We start from the raw sequence: 20912 nt of genomic DNA, 5'->3' as shown, positions 1-20912 counted from the left end.
GTTATTTCCCTTTATATTCTCATATTTCCAATGGGGGATGGATAATTAGTGATTTTAGAGATCATAATTAGGGATCTTTGCTGTTCTGGGCCGTGTCACCTCTGTCACCTCCTCCCTCGCACTCTCACTCATTTCCATGTAAGAATTGCAGCTTTTTGTTTGGAATCAAATTTATTCAATTACATTTATTCAATCAAATTTAATTTATTCAATCAAATTTAATTTATTCAATCAAACTCCGCGCTTTAATTGATGTGGAATTAAATGCGGCCCAGTGCTGACAACGCCTCCGTTCGCTGCGTTCATCGCTCCCCCGCCACATCCCGCGGCTTCATTAACGCCCCTCAGCCCGGCCGTTCTGACGGGCGGGGCTCAATTAACGCCTCATTAACGATTCGCGTTAATTAGGGCGCCGTGAGGCGGCGCTGACGTCATCGGCGCGCGGCGGCGGGCGGAAGTGACGCGTGACCCGCGCGCGGCTGCTCGCAGTCCCCGGTGGCGGCGGCGGTGAGCGGGGCCGGGGGGCGCTGAGGGGACACCGGGGCGACACCGGGGCGACACCGGGGCGACACCGGGGCTCTGAGGGGACACCCGGGGCTGCTGGGCGGACACCGAGAGCTCTGAGCGGATACCGGGGCCGCTGAGGGGACACCGGGAGCTCTGAGGGCACACCGGGGCCTCTGAGGGGACACCGGGGGGACACCCGGCGCTGCTCAGGGGACACCAGGGACTCTGAGGGGGCACCGGGGCAGCTGAAGGGACACCGGGGGGGCACCGAGGCCTCTGAGGGGACACCCGGGGCTGGGGGCACACCGGGGGCTCTCAGGGGAGGTTTATGTCCAAAAAGGAAACAGAGGAGTTCCTTTTTGCTTTATGCCAATAAAGGGAGAGGCCGTGGGGCCTGGGGTCTCTCCAATTTATTTTTTTCCCTTCTCTCTTTCCCCATTTCTGAGATACTTGAGAGTTACAGACTTCCCAAAACACCTGATCCCAAAGATTTCCCTCTAATGTACAACCCTCCCTTTAATTTTTAATTCTTACAGAATTTAAGGTTTTTCTTCCCCATTTCTGAGGTACTTGAGCTGTTCAGACTTCCTGATACCAAAGTTTTCTCTCTAATGTATAACCCTCCCTTTTCATTTTTAATTCTTATGGAATTTAGGGGTTGTCCCCCATTTCTGAGGTACTTGAGAGGTTCAGCCTTCCTGATACCACAGATTCCCCTCTAATGTACAACTTTCCCTTTTAATTTTTACTTCTTACTGAATTTAGGGGTTTTTCTTCCCCATTGTTTCTTTCATCTCTCAATGTCTAATTTTGTTTATCAGCAAACCTAAATATTCTGTCTTCTATGGGTTAATTATTCTTCTTCTTCTCATGCTCGTTATCTGGTGTGCTGGAATTACCTTCTCCTCAGTGACAGCTGATTTTGGCACAGTTGGCTTCATTATTTTCTTCCTTCTCTCAGGTGTTCTGCCTCATATCCCATAAATTCTGCATTCTTTGTGTCCTTTTCCCCCAAGCTTTGTTCCCTCAGGTCATTATTAAATGTGTGACACCAAACCTTGGCCATAAATTGGTTTTTGTGCCCTTCAGCAGCTCCCTGAGCTCTTACAGAGTCTTTCCTTTGGGTTTAAAACCAACATTTTTGGTCCACCATAAATCAACTCTATGGTGGCTTTACTCAAAACCAGAGCAATAAATAAATGGGTGTAAAATGGATTTATTTCCATTTATTTGTGGGGTTTGGCAGTGTCTCCTTCTTTTACAGAGGGTGTTTCTTTGAACTCAAATGGGTGATGAAAAGGATTCTTGGAAGGTGAAGACTTTAGATGAGATTCTCCAGGAGAAGAAACGAAGGAAGGAGCAAGAGGAGAAGGCAGAGATCAAACGTATGAAAAATGTAAGCTGCCCTTTGGGACTCATTTAATTAAATTATTTGCTTTATTAATAGAAAACTGCATTTTAATGGGGTGCACTGCCTGTGTCCTCATTTTCTGGTGATTTTTTTTGATGCTCTGTCAGCTGAAGTTTTTTCTGTGTGGTCTCTGATTCCAAAGCTTAACAGAAACGCTTTGTGTGATGCTTTGTGAAGATTTCATTGGTCTTGCATTATGTCCTGTGATTTCTTATAGTTATTGGCCAGAAAAGATGAATTAATTGATTTAATTAATAATTTAAATTTAGAGAATTATAAATAATTATATACAATAATTAATGTTTAAATTAAATTAATTTTAAATAAATTAAAATATGTAAATAAAAATAAATAATCAACTGGGACTTGCAGTTCAAGGAACAATTTTTAAAGGTTTTACAGAAGAATGGGTTAAAATGATGGGTTTGGAATAAATTTTATCTTCCTGTCTGGTTATTGGTCAGAAAAAAACCTAATGTAGTTAATTTAAATTTAGATTATTATTTATAATTATATGCAATAATTAATGTTTAAATAAATGAAATAAATTAATTTTAAATAAATACAAATAGAAATATAGATATAAATAAAGTAATCAACTGGGTCTTGCAGTTGAAGGAATAGCTTTTAAAGGTTTTACAGAAGAATGGGTTAAAATGATGGGTTTGGAATAAATTTTATCTTCCTGTCTGGTTATTGGTCAGAAAAAAACCCAATGTAGTTAATTTAAATTTAGATAATTATTTATAATTATATGCAGTAATTAATGTTTAAATAAATAAAATAAATAAAAATATATATAAATAAAGTAATCAACTGGGTCTTGCAGTTGAAGGAATAACTTTTAAAGGTTTTATAGAAGAATGGGTTAAAATGATGAGTTTGGAATCACTTTTCTGTTGCTGTTTGGTTTTGTACAGCTGTGTGCAAAATAATTATTGCAGAAAATACCACACAATAATTACTACACTCCTCCTCATTGTTTAATTTTGCCTAATTATCTCAAATTAATGCACCTCAGCTCAAAGTGCTGCTGTCACAAATCAATGGATTTGACAGCAGTGACCGGTCCAGGCTGAATTTTTGAGCCAGCAGTGGAAGAGTTCAGGAATGTTTAATTTTTATTCATTTTGAGCCATAGAAATGAATGGATTTTCCCCCTGTTCCCTCAGTCAGATGACAGGGACTCCAAGAGGGACTCTCTTGAGGAGGGGGAGCTGAGGGACCATCGCATGGAAATCACCATCAGGAACTCACCCTACAGGAGGGAGGACTCCATGGAAGACAGGTGAGAATGAGGAAATAAAACAAGGAAAAAATTCCTGAAATTACCATTTCAACATCCTGAGAAAAGGGTTTCAAATATCTGAAAGGAAAATCAACTTTTAGAAATGAAAATCCTTTTTCTAGAACACGTTTTTGAAGCTCTGGTTAGGATTGAACCAGATGTAACCAATTGAAGTGTCGTGTTCCAGTTTTGATTTATTGTGGAAACTCAAAATAAAACGGGAATTTTTTTCCCAACCAAGGCAATCTGTGGATTTGCCCTTTCACCTCCCTGAGCTCACTGCTGTCCTGCCTTCCAGGGGAGAAGAAGACGATTCCTTGGCCATCAAACCACCCCAGCAAATGTCCAGGAAGGAAAAAACCCATCACAGGAAGGATGAGAAGAGGAAAGAGAAACGCAGGCACAGGAGCCACTCTGCAGAAGGTGCTTCTGCCATCCCTGGGAGTGGAACAAACAGCAGGGACTCAGGCTGAGGGAACCCAGCAGGGGCATAGGCAGAGGAATTGAAAATGTAGACAGAGGAATTGAAAATGTTCATTTCTGTGGCTGTTCTAGTGCCCTTGGGGGAATGGCGGGGCTGTGAGCCTGGTTCAGAGCACAGAAATCACTTTGGCCAGGGACACTGAGGTCACTTTTACTCCTTGAAGCCTGATTAGGTTATCTCTGCTTTCACTGAGTGAAAGATCTCTGATCTTTGTACCTGCCAAGAAAGAAAAAAATATCATTTCTAGACAAATTCCCATCAATAACAAGCATTTTTTACTTTAATACAAGTATTCTCTCTGGCTTCACTGAGTGAAAGATCTCTGATCTTTGAACCTGCCAAGAAAGAAAAAGATATCATTTCTAGGGACATTCCCACCAATAACAACCATTTTTTACTTTAATTATTCATGCAAAACCTGACAGACTTTGGGCTTTCCATCCCCCTTTCAGAGCAGGAATTTCCCTTTGAGAAAGCAGCAGAGCTCATGGCAATGGTTCCCATCGGTTTCACCCCCTGAGTTTTGCTTTCAGTGATTATGTGGAGCAGTCACAGTCGGGAATTGAAGCTGATTTGTGTTTGTCCAAGGGAAACACGCCAGAGTGAAAGAGAAAGAACGGGAGCACGAGCGTAGGAAGAGACACAGAGAAGAGCAGGACAAAGCCCGGCGTGAATGGGAGAGGCAGAAACGGAGAGAGATGGCGAGGGAACATTCCAGAAGGGAGAGGTACATCCATCCCTCCCCTCCCCAGCACCTGCCTCTTCTGAGCATTGGGAAATAGCCAGAAAAAAAATCCACAGGGAAAACTTTGTGTGTTCCTGGGAATGGGTTCTTCACTTCAGTTATTTTTAGGTGCTTTATTACCGTGGATATTCCAGGTGAATTCACTGGAATAAAAAGATGGGATGGTCTTAGAGGTTTTTATCAACCTGAAAAAATAAGTACAAACCAGATTTGCACAGGGGATTAATTATCTGGATTATCATGGGATTGATTAACTGGACTGGCTTCATTTCTTCTTAAATCCTGGTAGGGTGGAGAACTCCTGGTCTGGGTCTTTTAAACCTGGTTTTTAAAGGATCAGCTGCAAAACTCCCCCTGTTCCTGGCTGATGCACAACTGTGGGTGTTGAGAAGGAAGTTGAGCTCAGTGGTTTGGTGCTGCACACCAGTTTTCCTTCTCTTCACCTGCTGAATCTGTAAGCAACAAAAAATTATTTTCCAGAGATCGTTTGGAGCAACTGGAGAGAGAAAGGGAAAGAAAAATCCGGGAGCAGCAGAAGGAGCAGCGAGAGCAAAAGGAGAGAGAGAGGAGAGCTGAGGAGAGGAGGAAGGAGAGGGAGGCCAGGAGAGAAGGTGACTCCCTCTGCATAAATCATATTTACTATCGCTTTCCCACCTGTTTACACACGGCTGCAATGGAGGGGGAGAAAGTGGTTTCTATTAAAGCAGCACCAGAATTTAAAAAATATTAAAGTGGGGACGTGGGAGGGAAAAGGAAATGTAAGTTTTACATGGGGAGATAAAATGATGTGATGATGTTGTGGGCCTGAAATATCCTGAGAAGTTGATCAGTCAGTGAGTCCTTGCCTCCCCTGTCAGGCAGATTTCCATAAAACCAGGATTTCTGAGGGGTTATTTCCATAAAAACAGGATTTCTGAGGGGTTATTTCCATAAAAACAGGGTTTCTGAGGGGTTATTTCCATAAAAACAGGATTTCTAGAGGGGAAATTTTCCATAAAACCAGGATTTCTGAGGGGGAGATTTCCTATAAACACAGGATTTCTGAGGGGAGATTTCCCATAAAACCAGGATTTCTGAGGGGTTATTTCCCATAAAACCAGGATTTCTGAGGGGTTATTTCCTATAAAACCAGGATTTCTGAGGGGGAGATTTCCATAAAACCAGAATTCCTGAGGGGTTATTTCCATAAAATCAGGATTGCTGAGGGGTTATTTCCATAAAAACAGGATTTCTAGAGGGGAAATTTTCCATAAAACCAGGATTTCTGAGGGGTGATTTCCATAAAAACAGGGTTTCTGAGGGGAGATTTCCCATAAAAACAGGATTTCTGAGTGGGAGATTTCCCATAAAACCAGGATTTCTGAGGGGTTATTTCCTATAAAACCAAGATTTCTGAGGGGTTATTTCCCATAAAATCAGGATTTCTGGAGGTGCCACTGTGTGCACCCAGCACAACCCCAGTGGTTCTGAACTCTTTGGCTGAGTCTAACTCAGTTGGATAGAGGTTAACCTCAAAATTCAATGTTTTAAGGATTTGGGAGAATAAATTGCAGAGGGGGAGAGGTCATGTAAGTGCTCCAGGCATGGAAGATGCTGCAGTGGGGCTCAGGTGGGATTATCTGGTGCCTGAGCAGTTTAGGTTCTGCACCTGAACTCTTTGCATGTTGGGTGTTTGCAGTCTCAGATCATTTTTGGTTCAAGGATCTCTGGCCCAGCTTTCAGAGGTAAAAATCAGAGCCCATTCCTGTGCTCAGGTGATAGAGATTATTCAGGAATAGCAGAACAAACCATATTTTTTGCTTTCTCTTTCTTGCTCAGCTCATACCAAACAGCTCCTTTTTGTGCTTGCCTTTATGCTGATAGTGCTCAATCTGTGTAACTTTTAATTTCATTGATTTTATTGTTCTGAATGTTCTGTCAGCTCCTTCTAAACCTCAGCTGGTTTTATTCTTTTACATATTTTCCACTTCTTTCTCTGGCATTAATGCTTTAGATTTAGGGTGTTTATTGTGTAACTTACAGGGCAGCTTGCTTCTGTTTCTAAGTGTGGCAGCAGCTTTCTCTAAGCAGTACAAATCCATATTTTATTTGAGATCAACCAAAACCCTTCATTCTCCCAGATTGAAGTAGGTTCCTCTCCCACTCTTCCCTATTACCCTGTTTAAAAAATAAAAAAATAGAAAAAAAAAAAAAAAGAAAAACATTCCAATCAGGTGGCTGTGGCAGCCAGGACAACTCTAATTAGGCAGATGTAACAATTTCTTGTGGTTTTGTTTTCCCTAGTTTCTGCACACCATAGAACAGTGAGGGAAGAATATGGAGACAAAGTAAAAATGAGACCCTGGAGTCGCAGCCCCCTGCGCCAGCAGAGAGACAAGCTTGAGCAAGGAGAGAGCAGGAAACCAGGTAGCATCTGCCTCTCTACACTACTGGGGGACAGCTGGGGTAAAAAATCCAATCCAATCCAATCCAGTTCATTTTTAGTCTCAACCAAACATCCCAGGTGCTGAGTTCAATCTTGTCCAGCTCAGCCCCTCGCTGTAAGGCTGGGATCTTCACCAATGTCTCTTCCCTAAAGCAGTGCTGGTTTTGCAGGAGATGCACAAGTGATAAATGGGATATTTAGGGGTAGGAGGAGCCATTGGAAAAGTTTCAAAAGGAGTTAAGCCCCTGTTCAGTGGTGAAAGAAGCAGCTGACTGAATTTTTAAAATCCTGCAGTTGAATTGCCTTGCAGGTTAAAAAGGGATTGGTTACTCCAGCTCCAGTTGGATTTGGGGTTAGGAGCTAAATTACCTTAAAAAGTGACCTCACAGGGATCAGTGTGAGCATCACTGGTTCTGTCATCTTGCAGGAGAATTAAATTCTGAATGCAGAGTTCTGCTGAGATGGTGAATTTTGTTTTCCAAGTCAGAAAATGATCCCACCTGAAGGTTCTGGGGGTGGGGAATTTGCACAAGGGACACCAAAACGCCTTTGTTAGAAGGAGGAAAGCTCTGAGTCTGCCTTGCTGACATGTCCAGCTCTGAAAAGAAGTGCAGGCACCCAGAGCAGGATGGAATCACCTGGAATTCCAGCTGCAGGCACTCAGCAGGATGGAATCAGTGGAATTCCAGATTCTGACACTCAGAGCAGGATGGAATCAGTGGAATTCCAAGTGCTGGCTCTCAGCAGGATGGAATCAGTGGAATTCCAGATGTGGACACCCAGAGCAGGATGGAATCAGTGGAATTAATTGTAGAGATGGAATTCCAGGTGTAGACATCCAGAGCAGGATGGAATCATCTGGAATTCCAGCTGCAGGCACTCAGAGCAGGACGGAATCAGTGGAATTCCAGCTGCAGGCACTCAGAGCAGGATGGAATCAGTGGAATTCCAGCTGCAGGCACTCAGCAGGATGGAATCAGTGGAATTCCAGGTGCAGGCACTCAGCAGGATGGGATCAGAGCAATTCCAGCTGCAGGCTCTCAGCAGGATGGGATCAGAGCAATTCCAGCTGCAGGCTCTCAGCAGGATGGGATCAGTGCAATTCCAGATTCTGACACTCAGAGCAGGATGGAATCATCTGCAATTCCAGCTGCAGGCACCCAGAGCAGGATGGAATCAGAGCAATTCCAGCTGCAGGCACTCAGCAGGATGGAATCAGAGCAATTCCAGCTGCAGGCACTCAGAGCAGGATGGGATCAGTGCAATTCCAGCTGCAGGCACTCAGAGCAGGATGGAATCATCTGCAATTCCAGCTGCAGGCTCTCAGCAGGATGGGATCAGTGCAATTCCAGCTGCAGGCACTCAGCAGGATGGAATCAGTGCAATTCCAGCTGCAGGCTCTCAGCAGGATGGGATCAGTGCAATTCCAGCTGCAGGCTCTCAGCAGGATGGAATCAGTGCAATTCCAGCTGCAGGCTCTCAGCAGGATGGGATCAGTGCAATTCCAGCTGCAGGCTCTCAGCAGGATGGAATCAGTGGAATTCCAGATTCTGACACTCAGAGCAGGATGGAATCAGTGCAATTCCAGCTGCAGGCAGGCAGCAAGGCCTGGGAAGCTCCTGCCCCATCAAGCACCAGGGATTTTTTTTCATGGTGCTCCCTGGAGCAGTGGGCACTGACAGTAACCAGAGTGTAGGGACCCTGCTCTGGTGATTTTTGTCACCATGGTGCTTTTTTCCCCTTTTTCCCCTATTTTAATTCATCTTAGGAACACCTCGTGTTTAAAATTCGGGTCAATATTATTCCATATTTTTGGCTGTTGATCCTGCACCACTGCAGTTCAGAAAAGCTGTTTGTCATTGAGCAGAGTGTGAAATTATTATTATTATTATTATTATTATTATTATTATTATTATTATTATTATTATTATTATTATCTTTTAGTGCTCTGAATTTCCAATACTGAATATTCAGCACTGATTTAATGCCAGCAGAAAGTGAAGCAGTTAGCTGGGAATTCAGAGGCTTGGAAAGGATACTCAATTAGCACTGTGTTTTTAATTTTTGTGGTTTCAGCAGTAAAAGAAGAGAAACCAGAAGAGAGGGATCCTCTGTCAGACCTGCAAGACATCAGTGACAGTGAGAGAAAAACCAGCTCAGCAGAGTCCTCCTCAGGTGATGAAATGCAATTTAGGAGCTGTAATTAACTGTACAGGTGTAATTCATGTCTCTGCTGAGCAAACACTGTGAGTGTAAAGTGCCTGATTATTCCTGGACAGAATCTGGATCAGGCTCAGAAGAGGAGGAGGAAGAGTCCAGCAGCGAAGGCTCTGAGGAGGAGGGAGAGGAAGAGGAGGAGGAGGAGGAGACAGGAAGCAACTCTGAGGAGGTGTCGGAGCAATCAGCAGGTGAGGGCTTCACCCAGCAGGCCTGCAGGGCCTGTGTGATTTTATTTTTATTTTCCTCATCCTGTTGGTTGTTTTATTTGAACATTTTCCTTTTCTCTTAGTCTAGGCTAGGCTGAGACCTCACAGGTCAAGATAACTAAAAAGAAAACACCCAAGTCCAAGTCCCATTCTATCCTTTTGGTAGAGGTAATACCAATTTTCATCTAAGAAGCCAGAGCAGAAAGCTGAGAGCCATTTTTGTCAGCAGTTCAGGTGGTTCTGGGACACATCAAATACCCTGCAGAGTATTTGCACTTCTTTGGGGGGGGGTGAAATCCAAAGGTCTTGGTCATTTTTGTCATTTTGAATTCTTTTCTGTTGCAAATTTCAGATTTTTTTTTTTTTTTTCCAAATGAATGAACATAATAACACAAAGTTCAGAAAAGTGCAGCCATTCTTGTCATTAATTAGTAAAGAAAAGGCACAAGAGTAGAGGCTCTGATGGCTGGGTGTTTTTCTTTAAAATAATTACAATGAATAAGGAAATATTAATTATTTATTTACCTGCCCGCATCCCAATTCCCAGAGAATTGGTCAAAGTTGTGTTCCCTGTTGGGAGTGAAACAGAATTTCTGTTTGTGAATTTCTGACGGTGCAGAACCTGGTGAGAGGGGAGAGGATTCCAGCAGGGATCTGCCTCCCAGGGAGCTGCAGAAATGGGGATTTTTCCCACTCAAACTCGGTTCTGTTTTGCAGAGGAGGTGAGCGAGGAGGAAATGAGCGAAGAGGAGGAACGGGAGAATGGAAACCACATCCCAGTTGGTACAATGCAAATACTGAATGCTTGAAGGAAGTGTTGGGCTGGGTGTTTGCAGCTAGACAAACCTGTTTCTACAAATACTTCAAATATCAGAGTGCTATTCTCATGTCAAACTCAGAAACTCCTTGAAATCTGCTTCAAGCTTTGTGTTTAGAGGGAATCAATCTCATGAGCTGATGTTTCCTTCTCTTTCATTTTGTGTTCTTTTGTCTTCTCATCAAAATCAGAGAATGACACCCAGAATGAGAATCTTGGGTCAATTTTCTCTTCCATTCTGGTGCAAAGATTGGTTTTTCTGAGCTGCTGCATTCACACTGGAATCAAAATCAGAGAATGAGACCCAGAATGAGAAATCTTTAGTAAATTTTCTCTTCCATTCTGGTGTAAAGATTGATTTTTCTGACCTGCTGCATTCACACAGGAATCAAAATCAGAGAATGACACCCAGAATGAGAATGAGACATCTTTGGTAAATTTTCTCTTCCATTCTGGTGCAAAATTAATTTTTCTGACCTGCTGCATTCACACTGGAATCAAAATCAGAGAATGAGACCCAGAATGAGAATGAGAATCTTGGGTCAGTTTTCTCTTCCATTCTGGTGCAAAGATTGATTTTTCTGACCTGATACATTTACACTGGAATCAAAATCAGAGAATGAGACCCAGAATGAGAATGAGACATCTTTAGTAAATTTTCTCTTCCATTCTGGTGCAAAGATTGATTTTTCTGACCTGCTGCATTCACACTGGGAACCGCAGGTGAATTCTGAAAGCGTCACCTCTGCCAAGAGGAGAAATTTGGCTTCTCCACCCTCCTCTGCCGTGCAGTGCTCAATGTCACCACCTCTATTTACCTCAGGCTGAGTTCATTTCATCCTCACAGCTCCTCTTTCCAGCACTGATTCTGACTGTTAAAGTTCCAGAGTCGAGGTTTGACCGGGATTCTGCGGGCAGCGAGGCGGAGGAGGAGGAGCTGGGGGAAGGCTCCCCTCACTCCAATGCCATGACAGAAGGGGAATACATTCCTGACTCTCCAGCCTCCTCCCCCATCGAGCTGAAGCAGGAGCTTCCCAAGTATCTCCCTGCCCTGCAGGTAGGGAATCACCCCTTCAGCATTTCTGATACCATTGAGATCTCTTATCTTGCTATTGCTGTCTGGAAATGGGTCCTTGTGAGAGGAGAGTTCTGTTACCATCAACAGAAACTGGTTTTTCTTTATGTAGCCAACAGCAAAGTGTAAAAATACTAATAAAAACCAGATCTTTACTAATTAATCATGTGAAAGGTGCTGAATTGCTGCCTTTGTGCAGAAGTGAATGGAATAATTGAATTAATCTGCTGAAACACAGGCTCTGTCCTGGATTCCTTTAGAAACTCCATGAAAAACAAACCCCAAAGACTCCTTTATCCTCTGGTTTGTAGCTGAATTCTTCTGGTGAATTTTAACTGGGAAGTTGCTGAAGTTTTTGAAATGCAAAACCTTCTCCCAGATGCTGGAGGAGTAAATGCTGGAGGAGTAAATGCTGGAGGGGTAAATGCTGGAGCAGTAAATGCTGAGGGGGTAAATGCTGGAGGGGTAAATGCTGGAGGGGTAAATGCTGGAGGGGTAAATGCTGGAGGGGTAAATGCTGGAGCAGTAAATGCTGGAGCAGTAAATGCTGTCCCTGTGGTTTTGTTCAGGGATGCCGCAGCGTGGAGGAATTCCAGTGCTTGAACAGGATTGAAGAAGGAACCTATGGTGTGGTGTACAGGGCAAAGGACAAAAAGACTGGTGGGTATCAGAGCCCTCCTCTTCCTCAGGGTATTTAGTTAGGGCTGCAAATCACCATCCTGCTATTTCAAATATTTCAAATATGATTTGCAAATATTTCTTCACCAGCAAGCTGCTGATTTTCGAGGCAGAGCAGCACAGACAATGAGTGAGAGAACACCTGGTAATGGGAATTTTTAACTGTGGGATGGGAAATGTGTTCCCTTTGCAGATGAAATCGTGGCTCTGAAGAGACTGAAAATGGAAAAGGAGAAGGAAGGTTTCCCCATCACTTCTCTGAGGGAAATAAATACAATTCTGAAAGCACAGCACCTGAACATTGTCACTGTCAGAGTAAGGCTGCAATCTTTGATGGCTTTGATTTGGTTGAAATATTCCTTTTAAATATGAAAATATCAGCAACCCTGGCAGATCTTGCTGCTGTGAGCAGTTGTGTGCTGCTCATAAGGCTGTAGAGACATCCCTGGCTGCACAATCTGATGTTTTACCAAAAATGAGCTGGTTTTTAATAGAAAAAATACCATTTTTCAGGATTTTTCCAATGAAAAAATACATTTTAGAAAAAAAAAATAATTTTTATTTACATTTTATAAGAAATAGAAAAACTACAGTTGTGTGCTGTTCATAAGGCTGTAGAGACATCCCTGGCTGCACAAGCTGATATTTTACCAAAAAATGAGCTGGTTTTTAATAGGAAAAATATATTTTAGGAAAAAAGAAAAAAATTTATTTACATTATAGAAAAACTACAGTTGTGTGCTGCTCATAAGGCTGTAGAGACATCCCTGGCTGCACAATCTGATGCTTTACCAAAAATGAGCTGGTTTTTAATAGAAAAAATCCCATTTTTCAGGATTTTCCCAATGGCAGCCCCTCCCCTCTTTCCAGTACCTTTCCCACATTGACTCTGGGTGCTTTTTAAACGCCGCGTGTGGGTTTTGCTCACCTGGTTGTGCCTTGCAGGAGATCGTTGTGGGCAGCAACATGGATAAAATCTACATTGTGATGAATTACGTGGAGCACGACCTGAAGAGCCTGATGGAGACCATGAAGCAGCCGTTCCTGCCAGGTACCGGCGCTCCCAGAGCTGCAGGGCGGCCCTGCTGGGCCTGGGCCCTGCCTGGTGTTGCTGTGCCATGTCCTGGCTTCCTTGGAACTGAGGTTTCCTGCTGAAATTCAGCTACAAACCAGAGCAGAAAGGAGCCTTTGGGGTTGGTTTTTCATGGAGTTCCTAAAGGAATCCAGGACAGAGCCTGTGCTTTTATTCTGTACAAGCTGCCCCAGCTGAAGGTGTGGGCTGAGCCTGGTGCTGGGAGCTGCTGGTGATTCCAGTTTGGGGTGAAACTGGGGGGGTTTCACCTGTGCTGGGCTGGAAAATGCCATTGGCCTTGAATTTTGGCTGCTTCCTACCAGGGACAGTCATTTCTGAGCACAGTTGGGATGGATTCCAGCTGCCCAAATGAATTTTGCTGTTCTGTGACACATTTTGATAGTGCAGGCTTTCCTGTGCTTCAACTGGCCACTCCTTCCTGCCCTCCAAACCAATAAAACACAAATTAAAGGCAGATTTATTTTCTTCAATGCATTTTTAAAATCATTTATTTATTTATTTTCTTCAGTGAATTTTTAATCATTTATTTATTTATTTTCTTCAGTGCATTTTTCATCATTTTCTTCAATGCATTTTTTCAATCATTTATTTTCTTCAATGCATTTTTTCAATCATTTATTTATTTTCTTCAATGCATTTTTAAATCATTTATTTTCTTCAGTGCATTTTTTAATCATTTATTTATTTATTTTCTTCAATGCATTTTTAAAATCATTTATTTATTTTCTTCAGTGCATTTTTAAATCATTTATTTATTTATTTTCTTCAGTGCATTTTTAAATCATTTATTTATTTTCTTCAATGCATTTTTAATTAATTAATTTATTTATTTATTTACTTCAATGGATTTTTTAATAATTTATTTTTTTCAATGCATTTTAAAATAATTTATTTATTTTCTTCAGTGCATTTTTTTAACCATTTATTTATTTTCTTCTATGCATTTTTAAATCATTTATTTATTTATTTTCTTCAGTGCATTTTTTAACCATTTATTAAATTGTTTTCTTCAGTGCATTTTTAAGTCATTTATTTATTTATTTTCTTCAATACATTCTTAAATCATGTATTTATTTATTTATTTATTTTCTTCAGTGCATTTTTTAACCATTTCTTTCTTTCTTTCATTTCTCCCACCCATTTTTTGTCATTCCAGGAGAAGTGAAGACTTTGATGATTCAGTTACTACGAGGGGTCAAACACCTCCACGACAACTGGATCCTTCACAGAGACTTGAAAACTTCCAACCTGCTGCTCAGCCATTCAGGCATTTTAAAAGTAAGAATTAGGAGAAAAAAAAAGATGAAATCAGGATAAATTCCCTCTGCAGAACTGCAGAGGCAGAGCTGTGCCCAGATCCCCGTGCGGTGGCGCTGCTGGTGATGAGCAGTGCTGGAGGTGTTGCTGTTTCTCCTCCCAGGTTGGAGATTTTGGCTTGGCCAGGGAATACGGCTCTCCCCTGAAGCCCTACACGCCCGTGGTGGTGACCCTGTGGTACAGAGCTCCAGAGCTCCTGCTGGGAGCAAAGGTGAGCTCTGCTTTGGCTGCTGGAGCAGGGAAAATGCAGCTGTGGAACGCCTGACTGGGTTTGAGAAAGCAGGATCCAAGGGGAGCAGTGAATGCTATGGATGGATAGCTGTAAATCCTGATTGGCATCATTATTAATTATCATCATTATTATCATCATTATTTATTATCATCATTATTATCATCATTATTATCATCATTATTATCATCACTATTATCATCACTATTATCATCACTATTATCATCACTATTATCATCACTATTATCATCACTATCATCATCACTATCATCATTATCATCATCACTATCATTATAATCATCATTATCATCATCACTATCATTATGATCATTATTATGATCATTATTATGATCATTATTATGATCATCACTATCATCATCACTATCATCATCACTATCATTATCATCATTATCATCATCATTATCATCACTATTATTATATGATTTGTTATTATACATTACTATATATATCATTATTGTATATTTTAAAATATATAATTATTATCTATTATTAAATATATAATCTATTATTATAATATTATTTTCATTATATAATTTTATCATATATTATCTATTTTTCTTCATAATGGAAATATCATTATATATTATATTATTACATATAATATATAATATATATTTATCATTATTATCATTATCACTATTATATAATTTATTATTATACATTATTATATATTATTGTATATTTTAAAATATATAATTATTATCTATTATTAAAGATATAATCTATTATTATAATATTATTTTCATTATATAATTTTATCATATATTAGTATATTATATATTTTTCCTAATAATGGAAATATTATGCTACTACTACTACTACTACTACTACTACTACTACTACTACTACTACTAATAATAATAATAATAATAATAATAATAATAATAATAATTTTTCCTCCTAATGACATCTAAAACCCTTCCATCCTCCCCACACATAGCATGGGAGGGTCACAGGTGGATTTTCTCCCTTGGGATGCTGATGTGCTCGGTGCTGATGGATTCTAAATGTCCTTTTAAATTAGTCTAAAACCTGTGACATCTGAGCAGGACAAGGTGGTGGCACTCTTCTGGAACGTTCTCTGCTGATAACTGAAACCTGGGTGAAATCAGGGCTCAAGAGCCCTGCCAGGAAAATTCCTGGTTTGTCAGCTGTGCTGCTTTGTTTGTGTGTGGAAAAGAGAGGGATCAGTGAGGAGCCTTCTCACCTTTCATCCTGAGAGATTGGTGGACATGGCTCATAATCCATCATTAGAAACTTGAAATAATTACAGTCAGATATTAATTGAGAGAATAATTGGGACCTGGCCCTTGGGTATGGGACTGCTTATGTGTGTTCTGCTCAAAAAAACCCCAAATAAACCCCCAGGAGCCACAGCATCCCTGCAGACAACTCAGGGAAAATATCTTCCTGATTTTCCTGAGGTGCAATTTGATTTCCCTTCTTTCCAGGAATATTCCACAGCCATAGACATGTGGTCAGTGGGGTGTATTTTTGGGGAGCTGCTGACACAGAAGCCTCTGTTCCCAGGGAAGTCAGAAATCGACCAGATTAACAAAGTTTTTAAGGTAATTTTCAAAATATTTGGGGATTTTGACTGGTTCTAGAAACAGGAGCATTGGAGTAGTGCTTGTTGTTCTTTAACAGAGATTCAGCCTCAAGAAAAAGTTATTTAGTGAAAAGTTATTGAATGAAAAGTTATTGAATGAAAAGTTATTGAATGAAAAGTTATTGCATGAAAAGTTATTTAATAAAAAGTCATTTAATAAAAAGTCATTTAATCTGCTTTACCACACTTTGAGTAGGCTGAGACCACGATTTGTTCTGTCTGTTTTCTCTGGATAATTCCCAACTCCTCATGAATAAATACATAAATTAATACACTCAGGAGTGCAATCCTTTATTAAAGAGGTATTTTAATTTTAATTTGCAGGATCTGGGCACTCCCAGTGAAAAGATCTGGCCTGGTTACAACGAGCTGCCCGCAGTGAAGAAAATGACCTTCACAGAATATCCCTACAACAACCTGCGCAAGAGATTCGGGGCTCTGCTCTCTGACCAGGGCTTTGACCTCATGAACAAGTGAGTGCCAGACTCCAGGCATCCCTGGGCGTTTCTGGGCAGGAAAACAGAAATGTTCTCTGTGTTGGGAAAGGTTTGGAAAGCCAAGCCCAGGCTGTGTGGTTAACACTGTGTTACAGGAGTATCTGGTGTGTTAGGAGAATGGCTAAAATCTCTCTGAAACAGCAAAAATTGTAAAATATTTGAATGGAATTACCCTGGGTCCCTTTGGAGCTCTGTCTGTCTGTCCAAGGGTATTGGTATAATTCTATGAATTTGGTATCATTTTATGACTGGGTATTGGGTATAGTTCTGAGACTAGGTAATGTCTCCAAATGTCCAGCAATAAAATGATACCAAATTAATAGAATTATACCAATACCCAGTAATAGAATTGTACCCAATACCCAGTAATTAAATTATACCAAAGTAATAGAGTTATACCCAATACCCAGTCATAAAATGATACCAAATTAATACAAAAATGTCCAGTAATAAAATAATACCAAATTAATGAAATTATACCCAATGTCCTGTAATAAAATGATATCAAGTTAATACCCAATGCCCAGTAATAAAATTATACCAAATGAGTGGAATTATACCCAATGTCCTGTAATAGAATTATACCAAATTAATACCCAATGTCCAGTAATAAAATGTACCAAATTAATAGAATGATACCAATACACAGTAATAAAATGGCACTAAATTAATACAAAATGTCCAGTAATAAAATGATACCAAAGTAATAGAATTATACCCAATACCCAGTAATAAAATGGCACTAAATTAATACAAAATGTCCAGTAATAAAATGATACCAAATTAATAAAATTATGCCCAATGTCCTGTAATAGAATTATACCAAATTAATACCCAATGTCCAGTAATAAAATGTACCAAATTAATAGAATGATACCAATACCCAGTAATAAAATGGCACTAAATTAATACAAAATGTCCAGTAATAAAATGATACCCAAGTAATAAATCGCACCCAATACCCAGTAATAAAATGATACCCAAGTAATAGAATTATACCCAATACCCAGTGATAAAATGATACCAAATTAATGGAATTATACCCAATACCCAGTGATAAAATGATACCCAAGTAATAGAACTATACCCAATACCCAGTAATAAAATGATACCAAATTAATATAACTATACCCAATACCCAGTGATAAAATGATACCAAAGTAATAAATCACACCCAATACCCAGTGATAAAATGATACCCAAGTAATAGAATTATACCCAATACCTGCTCACCCCATTACACCCAACCAATGGAATTCCACCAAATCAATGGAATTCCACCTAACACCATTAACAGAGCCATCCCCAGTACCCAATGCCAGAATCCTGTTGTTCATCACAAAGCCCTCAGGAGCATTGCTGGCAGTTTTGGGGTCTCCAGTCTCCTTTGCTGTGCTCCCTGGCAGTTTCCTGACGTACTACCCAGCGCGGCGCATCACGGCCGAGGACGGGCTGAAGCACGAGTACTTCAGGGAGACCCCGCTGCCCATCGACCCCTCCATGTTCCCCACCTGGCCAGCCAAGAGCGAGCAGCAGAGGGTCAAGAGGGGCACCAGCCCCAGGCCCCCCGAGGGAGGGCTGGGCTACAGCCAGCTGGTGAGTGTGGAACAGGGTTACAGGCACTGTGAGTGTGGAACAGGGTTACAGCCAGCTGTGAGTGTGGAAAAGGGGCTACAGCCAGCTGTGAGTGTGGAACAGGGTTACAGGCACTGTGAGTGTGGCACAGGGTTACAGGCACTGTGAGTGTGGAACAGGGTTACAGCCAGCTGTGAGTGTGGAACAGGGTTACAGGCACTGTGAGTGTGATACAGGGGTTACAGCCACTGTGAGTGTGGAACAGGGTTACAGCCAGCTGGTGAGTGTGGAACAGGGTTACAGGCACTGTGAGTGTGGAACAGAGCAGGGTTACAGGCACTGTGAGTGTGGAACAGGGGTTACAGGCACTGTGAGTGTGATACAGGGGTTACAGGCACTGTGAGTGTGATACAGGGGTTACAGGCACTGTCAGTGTGATACAGGGGTTACAGCCAGCTGTGAGTGTGGAACAGGGTTACAGGCACTGTGAGTGTGGAACAGGGTTACAGGCACTGTGAGTGTGGAACAGGGTTACAGCCAGCTGGTGAGTGTGATACAGGGTTACAGGCACTGTGAGTGTGGAACAGGGTTACAGCCAGCTGTGAGTGTGGAACAGAGCAGGGTTACAGCCAGCTGTGAGTGTGATACAGGGTTACAGGCACTGTGAGTGTGGAACAGAGCAGGGTTACAGCCAGCTGTGAGTGTGGAACAGGGTTACAGGCACTGTGAGTGTGGAACAGGGTTACAGGCATTGTGAGTGTGGAACAGGGTTACAGCCAGCTGTGAGTGTGGAACAGGGTTACAGGCACTGTGAGTGTGGAACAGGGTTACAGGCATTGTGAGTGTGGAACAGGGTTACAGCCAGCTGTGAGTGTGATACAGGGGTTACAGGCACTGTGAGTGTGGCACAGGGCAGGGCCTCAGCTTTGCCTGGGATCCTCACTGGCAGGGAGAGTCCAGTTCTCCTTCCCAAAGCCAGGGTGAGTCCAGTTCTCCTTCCCAAAGCCCAGGGTGAGTCCAGCTTCCCTTCCCAAAGCCAGGGTGAGTCCAGCTTCCCTTTCCAAAGCCCAGGGTGAGTCCAGTTCTCCTTCCCAAAGCCCAGGGTGAGTCCAGCTTCCCTTCCCAAAGTCACTGCTGGTGAGTTGGGCACAGCTGCAGGGCCTGCCCTTGGATTTTGTTGGGATCCTGAGACTCACCTGGACTGGCAGGGAGAGTCCAGGTCTCCTTCCCCAAGCCCAGGGAGAGTCCAGCTTCCCTTTCCAAAGTCAGTTTACAGTTTAAATAATACAAAAAGTTGATTTAGCCTTGATTTTTCAGGGTGTAAACACTGCCATGGAGACTGAGTGTTGGATCAGAATCTCAATGAGTGAAGTTTACACTTATTTAGACTCATTTTTTTCTCTTTCTCATGCAGTCAAAAGTGGGTTCAGAACTAGGAACACTCCAACTGCTTTTAGCAATGGCAAATTTTGAAACAGCAATATTTAAAGATTATGAATAACCCAGCATCAACCTTAACTGCGATGGCCCTAAATCAAACATTTCTTTCTCATCTCGAGATACTTTATTTTGATTGTTCGGATTTTTGGGTGGGTAAATGCAGCTGATCCGTGCCCTGTGCTTGCTTTTCACAGGGTGATGATGACCTGAAGGACACAGGTTTCCATCTGACCACCACCAATCAAGGAGCATCTGCTGCAGGACCTGGCTTCAGCCTCAAGTTTTGAACTCAACATAAAAAAAAGGAGGGGGGGAAAAAAAATCCCCAAAAATCAAAACAAAAACAAAGCACCATTCATGTGAGTGGATTGGGGTGCCCCAGTTCTGTTCTGTGTCAGGGGCACCAAATGTTTTTCCCTGTGAAAAAACCTCAGAGATTATCACGGATTCCAAGGCTCTTGTTTTATAAATCAATGTGGAGTTCAACTGCTGCATTCCATTAGAGGACTGGAGTTACCTGAAAACCCCAGATCATCACAAACTGTGACAAAGGACAACTTGAAAAAACAGTCCTAGAACAGTTTCTGGTTTATTTTTTTGTTGAGTTTGTTTTGTTTTGGGTTTTTTTTTTTTCCTTGTAAATTTGTAGAATTAAAACACATTTTCAATTGTTTAATAGTGTGAAGGATTTCATTGCTTCACATGCAGCAAAGTGGGATGTTGGTGACAGTAAAGAGAGTTGAGTTTTTATTTTAAGTAATAAATTGTTTGTGTCTGAATATATTTGGGGCAAAAAGAAAAATTACAATGATGAGGTTTGTATCCTTGGAGAGAGCTGGGCTGGGTTTGATACTCCCTCACCAGATTTTTCTTTTTTGTTGTTCTGTAAATGTATTTACAGTGGTGCAAAACAAATTACTCTATTGTTTTATAAATCAAAAAGATTTAATATGGAGACTTGAAACTTTATTTTCTGTGCAAGTTTGGTTTTTTATAGATGCCCTTTTTCCATCCAGAGAAGAACTCAGCTTTAGTGGTTGTGCAAGGCCACATTCCAGTCCTTTCTGGGGAAAGAGGAGAGGAGGAATCCTGCTGGAATCTCATCCTCTGGAGCCCCTGATTTGTGAAGCTGTCACTTTGTTTTGGGAACAGGGAGATCTGGAAAACACCACATTGTCCTGCAGCCACAGCTGGGCACCAGGCCAGCCAGGATCGACTACAGTCCTGAACGTTTTATCAGTTTCAGTCCGTTTTGGAGAGGGGCAGGGCTGAGCT

The 20912-nt window shown here is 41.6% G+C and overlaps 1 protein-coding gene across 7 annotated transcripts; it reads left to right on the top strand.

The window, feature by feature from the left end:
- Positions 1-445: 445 nt before the first annotated feature.
- On the top strand, positions 446-20606 carry LOC118694928 (cyclin-dependent kinase 11B). Of its 7 annotated transcripts, none has more exons than XM_036396263.1 (20): positions 446-507; positions 1772-1903; positions 3091-3206; positions 3505-3629; positions 4279-4417; positions 4916-5046; positions 6719-6841; positions 8940-9035; positions 9140-9268; positions 10004-10069; positions 10991-11160; positions 11748-11838; positions 12050-12171; positions 12802-12907; positions 14106-14227; positions 14370-14477; positions 15968-16084; positions 16450-16598; positions 18029-18218; positions 19832-20606. In XM_036396263.1, the coding sequence occupies exons 2-20, from the start codon at positions 1793-1795 to the stop codon at positions 19922-19924; spliced, it is 2304 nt and encodes a 767-aa protein (XP_036252156.1). In that variant the 5' UTR covers positions 446-507; positions 1772-1792; the 3' UTR covers positions 19925-20606. The 7 variants fall into 7 exon arrangements, with proteins under 7 accessions (XP_036252156.1, XP_036252154.1, XP_036252155.1 ...); XM_036396261.1 differs by having other exon boundaries at positions 10985-11160; XM_036396262.1 differs by having other exon boundaries at positions 8937-9035.
- The last annotated feature ends 306 nt before the right edge of the window (positions 20607-20912 follow it).

Source organism: Molothrus ater, chromosome 23 (genome assembly GCF_012460135.2).
Source record: "Molothrus ater isolate BHLD 08-10-18 breed brown headed cowbird chromosome 23, BPBGC_Mater_1.1, whole genome shotgun sequence".
Taxonomy (NCBI): Eukaryota; Metazoa; Chordata; class Aves; order Passeriformes; family Icteridae; genus Molothrus; species Molothrus ater.
The sequence above is the reverse complement of the archived record's forward strand: the minus strand, read 5'-3'. Positions and strand labels throughout refer to the sequence as shown.